This window comes from Diospyros lotus, chromosome 15 (genome assembly GCF_014633365.1).
Source record: "Diospyros lotus cultivar Yz01 chromosome 15, ASM1463336v1, whole genome shotgun sequence".
NCBI lineage: Eukaryota > Viridiplantae > Streptophyta > Magnoliopsida > Ericales > Ebenaceae > Diospyros > Diospyros lotus.
Window position 1 is genome coordinate 1,284,071 of NC_068352.1, and position 12,099 is coordinate 1,296,169.

Consider the following 12,099-nt stretch of genomic DNA (forward strand, 5'->3'; position numbering starts at 1 on the left):
TCACTTTGTCATACAGTCTTGCAAGCATATGGAATCATAAGTGATCAAATTTATAATTATGGGAATATAATGGAAGAGATACATACACCTATCAAGTCACTTTGTCACTGGGTTTGCCAAGCAGTTTAGTTATCCATAGGAAATTATAGGAGATCAAATTTAGAATTTTGAGATTATGACGACACATTTATCATCTGAACTTTAAAAATATGATGGTTCACTTAGTGATGGCTTGGGCATGCCTATTGGAGAAGCTTGAGAAATTTGAGCTAAGGAACACTAAATATGAGGTCTTAAAGAAGCATTGCTAGGTGCTTGATAGCCTACTAAGCTACTTTCACTTGAAACTTTTTCACTTAGAATCTTATGGTAGGTATTAACTATACTCACTGACGTATGGTTGTTTATTAAGGCTATGGTGAAATTAAGGAACAATTAAAAGAAATTAGTCCATTACTTAGACTTGTCTCAGCAAATCCTATAATGGATTCATTGAAATCTATCATCCTTGCTTTACACAAGGTTAAAAAGATAGCATCATTTGTTCTGTTTTTTGCCCAAATGGTTTTAAAGCAATTTGCAATAAACCAACATGTATAATTTATATACTAAGCTTTGATACTTTTTTAAGAAACTATTGAGAGAATAACTTAATTGTATCAGCATGTTCTTCTAACAGGTGTTCATGTTCTCGAAAGTATTTTTGTCAAATCAGCTTGTTGTTGTTCTTTTTCAAGTTTACCATTTCTCATCCTAGCCTTAGTTTTGTAATCTTACAATCCAGATCTTAAATTGGACCCGATCTGCTTAGATCTATCCCATCCATTTAGATCTGACCCATTAGATTTATCTCTAGATCTAGTTAGATTTAGCTAGTACCCAGATCCATCTAGAAATCATGTTAGGACTCGGGTTTCCATGCAGTGCCTACAAAGTCTTGAGGAGGAGATGTACCCCATTGTGTGTTTTTGCCCCCTTACTTCTACCATGAGAAAGCATATATTCATTTTACTACCATCTATCTGGTCTTTGGTGCCAATAATGCCTTCAAAATTCTGGCCCAACTTCTGATATGGGGTAGCCGTTACACTTACTATGGAAACTCTAGCTCGGTTTCAAGATCCTGTTTACAGCTGTGTGTCCCATTCTATTGCTTTAGTTTCTTCTATTTTTTCTATCGTAAATGTTAATTGTGATTTATGGCACAAAAGACTTGACCATGTGGGCCAAGAAAGGATGACAAGGTTAGCGCGAGAAAGTCTATTGGGATCTCTCAGTAAAGTGAGACTTATTGTGAGTGATGCTCACTGTTTGTGAGCCTTACTTAGCCAGTAAGGCCAAGAGGAAACCTTTTGATAAGGTTTCATGTGCATCTTGTCCTTTTAAGTTAGTACACTCTGACATATACGGTCCTATGAATGTGAGGGCATGTCATGGTGCATCATACTTTATTACCTTCATAGACAATTATTTACATTTTGGTTACGTGTATCTGATTTCTCACAAGTTAGAAACTTTAGATTGCTTCGGATGCTTTGTGCATGAAAGTTTTTAAAATTAAAAATTATTTTTACATTTTTTTATAATTTTTATAATATAAAAGGGCTTATTTGTCATTTGATTAGTTTTATTGTTCATTTTTTTTTCTTTTTATAATATAAAATTTTACTTTGTCAATAAAATTTGAACTTATAATCTCTAAATTACAGTTAATTTAAATGTAATATTTCTATTCACTATAAATGTCGACACCACCATAATAAACTTTTAGATATTATGATTTGTACACTAACTTTTGACTCTCATATAATTATAAATACTTCTTTAAGAAATTAACAACATTTCTTCATAAATTATCAACTATTTTTTTAAAATTATTGTTGTTGACAAAATATTGTAATAAATTTATAGTTGCAGGAAAGTGTTCGTCTTAAGGCTATAGTCTCTAGGAGAGCAGTAAAACAAAAGACAGTCAAAGGTGTCTCCCGCATGGGGCCTTTTGATGTTTAAATTAGTCTCAACTGAAAAATAAAAAAATATTTAGGTAGATTATGTAAGAGTTTTTTTGCATCTCAATTGGAGAGATGACTCCCTATTTATGAAGGTTAAATTAATATGTGGAAGAGCATCTGTGTCTTCAGAGATTGTTTGTTTTTGATATCTAGACAAAAATTTCAAAAGTGAGTTGACACATTCTTGATGGGGCATAATCCGGAGGGTCTCCAAGAGACTGCTCTATCAATAAGGTATTTAGGACTTTTTCTTTTTGGGTCTGTTTTGAGCATGGATGCATTTTTTTAGACACATTAATTATAAACACTTTTACATTACAAAAAGTATTTTTTTTAAAATATAAATTTTTTTACACAATCTATAATTTTTAAAAAATAATTAATAATTTTAAAAAAAGTGTTATGAATTTGTTAATTAGTGGAGAAATAACATTGCCTTGTTTGTTAATTAAAGGGCATTTTTTGTTTTTGTTTTGAAGTACAAATACCCACTAAAACAATAAGCAAAGAGAAGACATTTGGCATTATCCATAGCGCAGATTGAGGCTGAGGCCGCCCGTCGCTCTGCCAATTACCATCATTCCATTAAGTTCTCAAGTGTTAGAACTTAATGTGGATCATTCTGCAAACCCTAGATTGCTTTGATGGAGGTTGTGTGAAGCAGTACTGTTTTTGGAAGAGATGGTTTACTCTAATATGCATCTTTTTAGCTAAGGGTCCATTGAGTAGAGTTTCCTTTTTCGTTTTTTGATATCTTTATTTTCCAAGTTTGATGCAAAAATAAGGGTAATTTACACCAAAAGTCACAAAATTTTGATGTCTTTTGCAAAATAATCACTAAACTTCAATTAATTGTAAAATAATCACAAAACTTTCAAATTTTTTGTAATGTGATTACATTTAAGATTTTCCAACATGCTGTCGCTTGAGTTACTGTCGTTCCGATGATGTGGCGTTGATGTGTCGATAACATGACAATACAGTCACCAGAGTATTGACTGTACAAAAAACAACCAATAAAAATGTGACACGTGTCAAAACCCAAATTCCCATAAAACCATTTCCTTCTGCTTCTCTCTCTCTCTCTCTTTCTTTCTTCTCGAGACTAGTGCCCTCCCATCTTCAAATTTATTCCAAATTTAAAATTTTATCCAAATTTATTTTAAATTTCATAAATAGATAAATACATATTTAATATTTAAAAAATAAATAAATCTTCTAATTTTACTACTTTATCTCATTTTTACCTGAACTAATTAAAAAAATACAACTAAAATTATAAAAAAAAAGATTTCTTAAATATTAAGATTTCTTATAATTTTTTATTTAAATAAAAAATTAAATCTTAGATGAAAGAGGACTTAATTTTACTGATTTTGATTTTCATGTGCATTTGTTTTTGAAGTCAAGGAGGACTTAATATTTAAGAAATTTTTTTTTATAATTTTAGTTGTATTTTTTAATTAGTTCAAGTAAAAATGAGATAAAGTAGTAAAATTAGAAGATTTTTTTATTTTTTAAATATTAAATATGTATTTATCTATTTATGAAATTTAAAACAAATTTGGATAAAATTTAAAATTTGGAATAAATTAGAAGAAAGGAGGGAAGCAGTCTCGAGAAGAAAAAGAGAGAGAGAGAAAAAAAGGGAGGGAAGGAAATGAGTTTATGGGAATTTGGATTTTAACATGTGGCACATTTTTATTGATTGTTTTTTTGTATAGTCAATACTCTGGTGATTGTATTGCCACATCATCGACACATTAACGCCATGTCATTGAAATAACAACAACTTCGATGAGAGCATGCCGAAAATTCTTAAATGTGATCACATTACAAAAAATTTGAAAGTTTTGTGATCACTTTACCATCAATTGAAGTTTAGTGACCACTTTGCAAAAGACACCAAAATTTTGTGACTTTTGGTGTGAATTATCTCAAAAATAGATAAATAAGTTAATTGTTAATTTTTTGTATTTTAATTTTTATGTTCATTTTCTTTTATTCTCATTCCTTTCCCTTGTCGTGACTTGCTAAACACGACTCTCTTTATAAGTTAAATGAAAGTAAAAATTGAACATAAATAAATAAAAATAAAAATAAACACACACACAAAACTAAATTCTTAATTAAGATAGATCAACCTATTTTTGTCTTGATAAATTTTATCATTTATATTAAAAAAAATATATATATTGAACAAGACAGGACCACTTGGGTTGCATTGAATGTACATGAACAGGTTGCATGTGATTTCTGCGGCAGATTTTAGTAGTTGGAATTATAAGACATGTGAAAATAATTGAGAATGCAAAAATGTACAATTTTTACATAATAAAAAGTGTGTCCACATCAGTTATAAAAAATAAACACTTTAAAGGCATCAATTTCACGTGAGCTTGTGTCCACGTCCTCCTCGTTTCTTGAGCTTGTGTCATAGCATGGGAAAAAGACACATTGCCTAATTTTATTTTATTGGCATCAATTTCACGTGAGTTTTTGTTTTGTATAAATACCCACAACAGCTCGCTCTTGCCCTTATCAACTTCCCAACCCACAAAAACAATAAGTAAAGAGAAGGCATATAATATATGGCATTATTCACAGCGCAGGTTGAGGCTGAGGCCACCCGTCGCTCTGCCAATTACCATCCTTCCATTTGGGGGGATCGTTTTCTTGTTTATTCTGCTGCGTCTGCTACGGTACGAAACCATACTCATTAATTCTTACGCAATTTCTTATAAAAAAATATATAATATTTCTATATAAAAATGCGGGTACTCGGGTCGAACACAAAAACGATAATGTTTTGATCATGCCAACCAAATCAACAGCACTAAAACTCAACAGCAAACAGAGCACGATGAAGCTAACTCTTTTTTAAGTGTTAGAACTTAATGTTGATCATTCTGTAAGTAGGAGGGAGTGGATGTAAGCGCAGAGCAGCGGCGACATGAGGAGCTGAAAGACCGGATAAGAACGACGTTGGTGATCACAGCTGCTTCTGCCGACTTCATCGATGCCATCCAACGCCTGGGCGTGGCTTACCATTTCGAGAGAGAGATCGAGACAGCATTGCAGCGCATGAAGAAGACCTGGCATCATCGACGGCCCGATGACGCCGGCGACGGTGTTTATGGCACTGCTCTCACTTTCCGGCTGCTCAGACAACAGGGGTTTCCTGTGTCTTCTGGTAATTAAACAATCCGTTGCTTCGTTTAATTAACAGCGTGTATATATATATGTATGGATGATGATGCATCAATTCCATCGACCAAACAACCAGATGTGTTCAAGGAACTGAAGGGAAGAGAAGGCCAGTTTAAGGAATGCTTAACGAGAGATGTGGAGGCACTGCTAAGCTTGTACGAGGCTGCTCATCTCAGGGTGCGGGGAGAAGACGTCTTGGATGAGCTGGTCGCCTTCACCACTGCCCAGTTGGAGTCTTCCCTACCGGACCTAGGCGATGCTCTCGCCGGCAAGGTGATACATGCTCTAAACCAACCCATCCGGACGGGCCTGACAAGGGTAGAGGCAAGGAGCTATATTTCTTTGTTTGAGCCAAAAGGCCATGATGATACACTCCTCCTGGACTTTGCCAAGTTAGATTTCAACCTGTTGCAGAAGCTACACCAAAGAGAGCTCAGTGAGATCACAAGGTTCTTCTGCTATCCAACAATATACTAAACCTAAGTCAAAATAATAGAATTTTCTTATGTAGTTTGAGTTGGAAATGATTTGCATGTAAATGATATATATTTTTTAGGTGGTGGAAAGATTTAGATGTGCCAAAGAAGTTGCCATTTGCAAGAGATAGAGTGGTGGAGTGCTACTTTTGGATAATGGGAGTTTATTTTGAACCCCAATATGAGCTCGGTAGAAGGATACTAACCAAAGTGATTGCTATGACCTCCATTATAGACGACACATACGATGTCTATGGGACCTTTGAAGAACTTGCCCTCTTCACTGATGCAGTTGAAAAGTTTGATTTTGTTCTCTTTTGAATAGTTCATTAAACTTGTCATGCATGTATGAATTGAAATGGATTAATCTAACGATGCCCAATTGCTTGATTTTTAGGTGGGATGAGGGTGCTACACGTCAACTTCCAGAGTACATGAGACTCTGTTACGAAGCATTGCTTGATATTTACAACATGATTGAGGAGGAGATGGCCAAACAAGGGAGGTCTTATGTCGTCGACTATGCAAAATTAGCAGTAAGCTTCATTGGTTCTTTCTTAGTTTATCTCATCAAAAGGCCATTAATTAATGTCGAGATTGAATTTCTCAGATGAAGAAGTTGGTGAGGGCCTACTTTGAGGAGGCCAAATGGTTCCACCAAGGCTATAGTACTCCATCCATGGAAGAGTACATGCAAGTGGCGCTCGTAACTGGTGCTTATGAGATGCTTTCGACCAATTCATTTGTTGGGATGGGTGATTTGGCCACCCAAGAGGCCTTTGATTGGGTGTCAAGTCACCCTTTAATTGTTAGAGCTTCCTCTGTGATATGTCGACTCATGGATGACATGGTTGGTCACAAGGTAAATGACTTAAACATCAAAATTTTTTAGTAAAATTTTTACCAATTTTTTTTTTTGGCAATTTTAGCAGTGATTTTCTACCATTTCAAAAAGCTTTCCCCTTTGTGGTGATGTTTTCAGTCACAATGCCATCTTATAGTGATAGCCTACCGAAATGATTTGAATGTATATTAATTTGACCTTATGAACCAAAAGGTGAACTCGAATACTTCTCTGTAGCTAGAATCAAAGCCTAGCTATAAAACCACAGTAGTAGTATGAGTTTAATAAGCATCACTTGAATCATGCATGGTGAAGTGACATTTATAAAGTGACATTTATATATCTAGAAAAGAACTTAACCTTAAATGGAGAAAACTTTGATACGATGGATTCTCACATTAATAGCCTATTGAGAAAGTTTTTCATATGCAAGCTACTTTTTCGAACCAATACAAAGTAATTTATTGTGTTGATTGTAGTTTGAGCAAGAGAGAGGGCACGTAGCCTCTGCTGTGGAATGCTACATGGAACAATATAGAGCATCAGAGCAAGAGACAATGATTGAATTTGAGAAGCAAGTAAGAGATGCATGGAAGGACATTAATGCAGAGATGTTACAACCAACTGTAATGCCAATGCCTTTACTTGTGCGAGTCGCCAACCTTGCCAAAGTGATAAATGCCGTATACAAGAATGATGATGGCTACACTCATTCTGGGACCAAGCTTAAAGATTTTGTCACATCCACACTTATTGAAGCCGTGCCAACCTAGAACTGCAAGTTCATACTATATTTCTTCTCCAATAAACTTTAAAATCGGTTTCCTTATTATTTAAGCAAATAGTCTTTATGGTGTACTAAAGTCTTTATTAATTTCCATAATGTCCCTTTGTAACTTTTATATTCCAATAGCAAAAATGTCCACAATAATTATTTTTAATATCAAATATCTTTTGATATTAAAAATATATTTGAAATTCAAATGAAATGTTAAAATTATTGGCTAATATTTTTTGAGTTAGCTTCTCAAGGTTGTGTTTTTTGATTGATGTCGGGACACTTAGTTATGACAATCATGTATTGATGTGTTAATACATTTACAAAATCTAAATAATTTATTAATTTCCGCATTCAATAATTTTTTCACAATATCTAGTTAATGTCACACCAACATCACATACTCCAATTAATATCACATCTTATCCTATTCTTTATTCTCTTGCAGGTGACTTGAGTTATTGTATACTACAATGCCTCCAAGACGTCAAAATACTCACCAAAGAAATCTTCAAGAAATCGAGATGATTGAGCTATATAAACAAATTCAAAGAATTAATTATAATAAAGACTTGAAGTTTATGAAGGCCCAAGAATTAGAATGAAAATCCTTATGATAATAGCTCCAACAATGAATGAAAATAAAGATTACTAACCACTCAAGGTATAAAAGAATGTTGTCAAGCATAAGAGAAAATCTTAAGAGACAGGGGGAATGAGAAGGTAGACACAAGATCAAATCTTGGGATAAGATTGAACAAGAGCTCAAACATAAGTTCCCTCCAAAGCACTATGTATATAGAAATCTACACAATGAAATTTGAACAATTACTCTTAAAGTGTGACATCCATGAACCAGAGGAACATGCTATATAACTCATTATATTGGTGGACTACACAATGATATCGTAGACATCATGCAACCCTTGTGTTACTAAACATTAAAGGATGCCATTCGTCTAGGCTTGAAGGTAGAAAAATAAAGATTACTAACTACTCAAAGGTATAAAAAGAATGATGTCAAGCAAGGAAATCAAACCTCAAGGCATTTATATATCCTTCAAAGTTCAGCCATTGAAGATAGTTTCCAAAGGTGACAAGAAGCAAGGTCAAATCTTCAAGAAATACTCACCAAAGAAATCTTCAATAAATCGAGATGACTGAGCTATAAAAACAAAATCAAGAATTAATAATTTAAGTTTTTAGATGAGATGATGATTAATATTTTAATATAATATTAAAATAAATTCGGAATTTACATATTCAATGTTTACATATATTTACAGTTAATTTATTATACTAATTTTAGCGCTGGAGATCACAAAGAAAAAATTGACCCCACCTTTATTCAAGATAGAAGTGCATAATTTATTCCCACCAATTTCTCTTAAAAAAAGAATCCTCCCTAGTAGTAAACCTCCCAACCGACACCTATTAGAGAGAAGGGATAACAACAACCATTAAAAATAAGAATTGTTTTTGAAAGATAACTTAATAATAATGGATTTCTCGGAATTAGGCTAGTATCAATTGTATACGTCCTAGAATTGTTTTCTAAATTTTATTAAAAAAAATTGTAAAAGCATTATTTTCAACTCAACACAAGAAATATTAAAACACTAATTTTTATAAAACATGTAGTCATTCATTACTAATGTGCACAACACCCTGGGCCCAAGTTCAAGATAGGTCCAAGAAAAATAAGTTAAAAAAGAGAGGTCTAAGAGACCTTCAAGATAGAGCAGTCATCAAAAGACCCTCAGGAGCTTCTCCTAAGAAGCCTCAAGAGACCTTCATAGGAACCTTTCTTGAGTTCTAGAGATACAATTTTCAAAAGACCCTTTAGATTAATTATAGGTCGCTAATAATGCGTTAACTCACCTCCAAAGTTTTTAGTTAAAAATCAGGAACATACGATCCCAAAAGATATGAATGTTCTTCCATATATCGGTATTCAACCTTTATAAATAGGAAGTGATCTCTTCAATTGAGGTACGTAAAAACTCTTATACAAACTAGTTGAATATTTCTTTATTTTTTGGCTAAGACTAACTTAAGCGTCAGAAGGATTACTGTAAGAGACACCCTGCACTATATATTCACTACAAGAAATTGAGAGATTTACCCACACACGTAAATGTGGATAAAAATTACCTTATATGTCAATTATAATTTTTCTTCACACATAATGCAAATGTCAAGATATGTGGGTAAATGGGGTTTAAAAAATAACTTTTACCCACACATATATTCATGTGTGGGTAAATCTTAATATATTACCCACACATATATGTGTAGGTAAATATTTTTGTATATGTAGGTATTTTTATGTCAGGAATTTGTAATTGTGACGTGGCTGATGACGCAGCTGATGACGTGGCTGATGACGTGGTTGATGATGTGGCTTTAATTGGATGATGATGTGGCATGACACGTGTATTTGTTTATGTGTAAGTAAATTTAAGATTATGTGTGGGTAATAATATTAAAAATATTTTTTTTATGTGAGTAAAAACGTTATGTGTAGGTAAAAAAAATATTATGTGCGGGTAATAATTTAAAAAGATTTTGAATATGTGGCTAAAAAAAATATAATGTGGGTAACAAAAATATTATGTGTGGGTTGTAATACCCCGAGAGCCCAGAGAAGTTAGTATATATCGAGGATAGTGCAAGAAAGGAAACAATACCAGCTGGATACCTTTTGGGCTGAATGTTGGCAAAGAACTCTAAAGTTAAGCATGCTTAACCTGGGGTAATCCAGGGATGGGTGACCCCCCTGGGAAGTTCGCGTAGGCCTATCAGGGTAAGTTGTTCCGGTCCTTCCTATCGCTCAATCGGGTCGTTACAGGTGGTATCAGAGCCGACTCCCGAGCCTCTGAGCGTGGTGGTGGGGCAAACCTCAACGAGGAGGCTGAGTCTCGAGGAGGGTGTGTGTAGGCCCCTATGGGGGGTGCGTGTGGGCACCTTAGGCGAATCCCACATCGGCCATGCAAGGGGGGAGATCTGGGACCGGTTGTAAGGTCGCATGACGAGGACATCATGTGCTTAAGGGAGGGAGAATGTAACACTCCGAGAGCCTAGAGAAGTTAGTATATATCGAGGATAGTGCAATAAAGCAAACAACAACAGTTGGATACCTTCTGGGCTGAATGTTGGCAAAGAACTCTCAAGTTAAGCGTGCTTAATCTGGGGTAATCCAGGGATGGGTGACCCCCTTGGAAAGTTCGCGTAGGCCTATCAGGGTAAGTTATTCCGGTCCTTCCTATCGCTCGATCGGATTGTTACATGGGTAATAATATAAAAAATAATTTCTGTATGAGGATAATTTTCATGTGTGGTTAAAAAACATATTATGTGTAGACAAAGCTAAAATATTATATGTAAAATTTCAATTGTTGCACATAAAAAGTCACAAAATAAAAAGTCATCTATTACAATTTAGTTCAAACATATATGCACATAAAAAGTCATAAAGTCACAAAATAAGCATAAAATCATAAAGTCACCTAAAAAGTTCAAACATTCTTGAAAAAAAAGCATAAAACAAATTATTAAATCTCGTCGCCAAACTCGTCTTTAGTAGAATAGAGGGAAGGGCTAGAGCTGGATGGGTCGAGGCGGAATGGATTGAGGTGAGATCGTCCTGAACTATGATCCGATGGTACATGTACAGTAGACGGATGAGGCATAATATTCTTTTCAATCAATACTTGCCACAACATGTTTACATCTCCCTAGAGCTCTTGAAAAAGCAACTTGTATTGGTTCAAATCATCAACCAACTGTTTGTAAGTTGGACGACTAAACTCCTCACTAGTGTATGTTGTCCCAGAAGTACTAGGAGATCGCCCCCAACCAAACAAGCGAACAGATTGTCGTCCAATGAATTTTTCTAAGATATCCTTATCAGTTATTTTATCTGGAGGATTATCTCGCCTCAACTGCATCATTTGTTCCTGTAAAAAAATGCAACATATCCTTAATCAATTATTTTTAAATTAAAAATATAGTCTCCATTATGCCAATATAAAGCAGTTGAATCATCAAAATCGGCCATGATTTTTCACAAGCATACCCACTCAATGCTATTCATGTCACTGACAAAGAAATATGATGAAAAATCCAACAAATGCTTTCTACTTAAGTAACAACTAGCAACAACTAGATCTCCACAAGGATAGATGTAAATTAAAATAACAACTACATTTGAAATATTAATCTCTAAATATTCAAAGCCTGTGTAATTAACAGGATAAATGTCAAACTATACTAAAAAATAATTAAACTGTATTTTCATAATAAATGAAATTCTATGTTGTTCAAATTCATTAAGAGTTACAAAGAAAAACTAATGAATCCCTTCACACATCAACTCCCTCCACCTTTCAAAAAACACGGCAGAAATACAAAGAAAAACTAGAAAAGAAACAAAAATGCAAGTTTTAAGACCAATCCGATTCAAAAGAAAAAAAAAAAAAATTCCCAGTGCATTAACTACATCATAAAAAAAAAAAACACACATTTCCTATTGCATTATTCCATTCCTTTTTCTTTTTGTCAACTTTCTTTACTCCTATAAAACACTTATCCTTGATTGAACCCAATACTCTTCACAAGATACCCAACATAAGCTTTTCAATTGATAAAAATAAAACTATGCAAACCAATTTTCCTTGATTTGAGCTTTTTCCTCCCCTAATCCAGAGTAAAAATAATATACTTATATATTTAGCCTCTAACTCTAGAGACGACCAACCGTGTTCGGAATGCCAATGT

The 12,099-nt window shown here is 34.0% G+C and overlaps 1 protein-coding gene across 1 annotated transcript; it reads left to right on the forward strand.

Annotated features, from left to right (window-relative positions):
* The first annotated feature begins 4,575 nt into the window (after positions 1–4,575).
* Positions 4,576–7,452, forward strand: LOC127792158 ((-)-germacrene D synthase-like). The gene is made up of 7 exons (XM_052322553.1): positions 4,576–4,714; positions 4,932–5,205; positions 5,299–5,671; positions 5,779–5,997; positions 6,096–6,234; positions 6,309–6,560; positions 7,022–7,452. Exons 1-7 carry the CDS (start codon positions 4,604–4,606, stop codon positions 7,313–7,315), a joined length of 1,662 nt encoding a protein of 553 aa, XP_052178513.1. The 5' UTR covers positions 4,576–4,603; the 3' UTR covers positions 7,316–7,452.
* Positions 7,453–12,099: the final 4,647 nt, after the last annotated feature.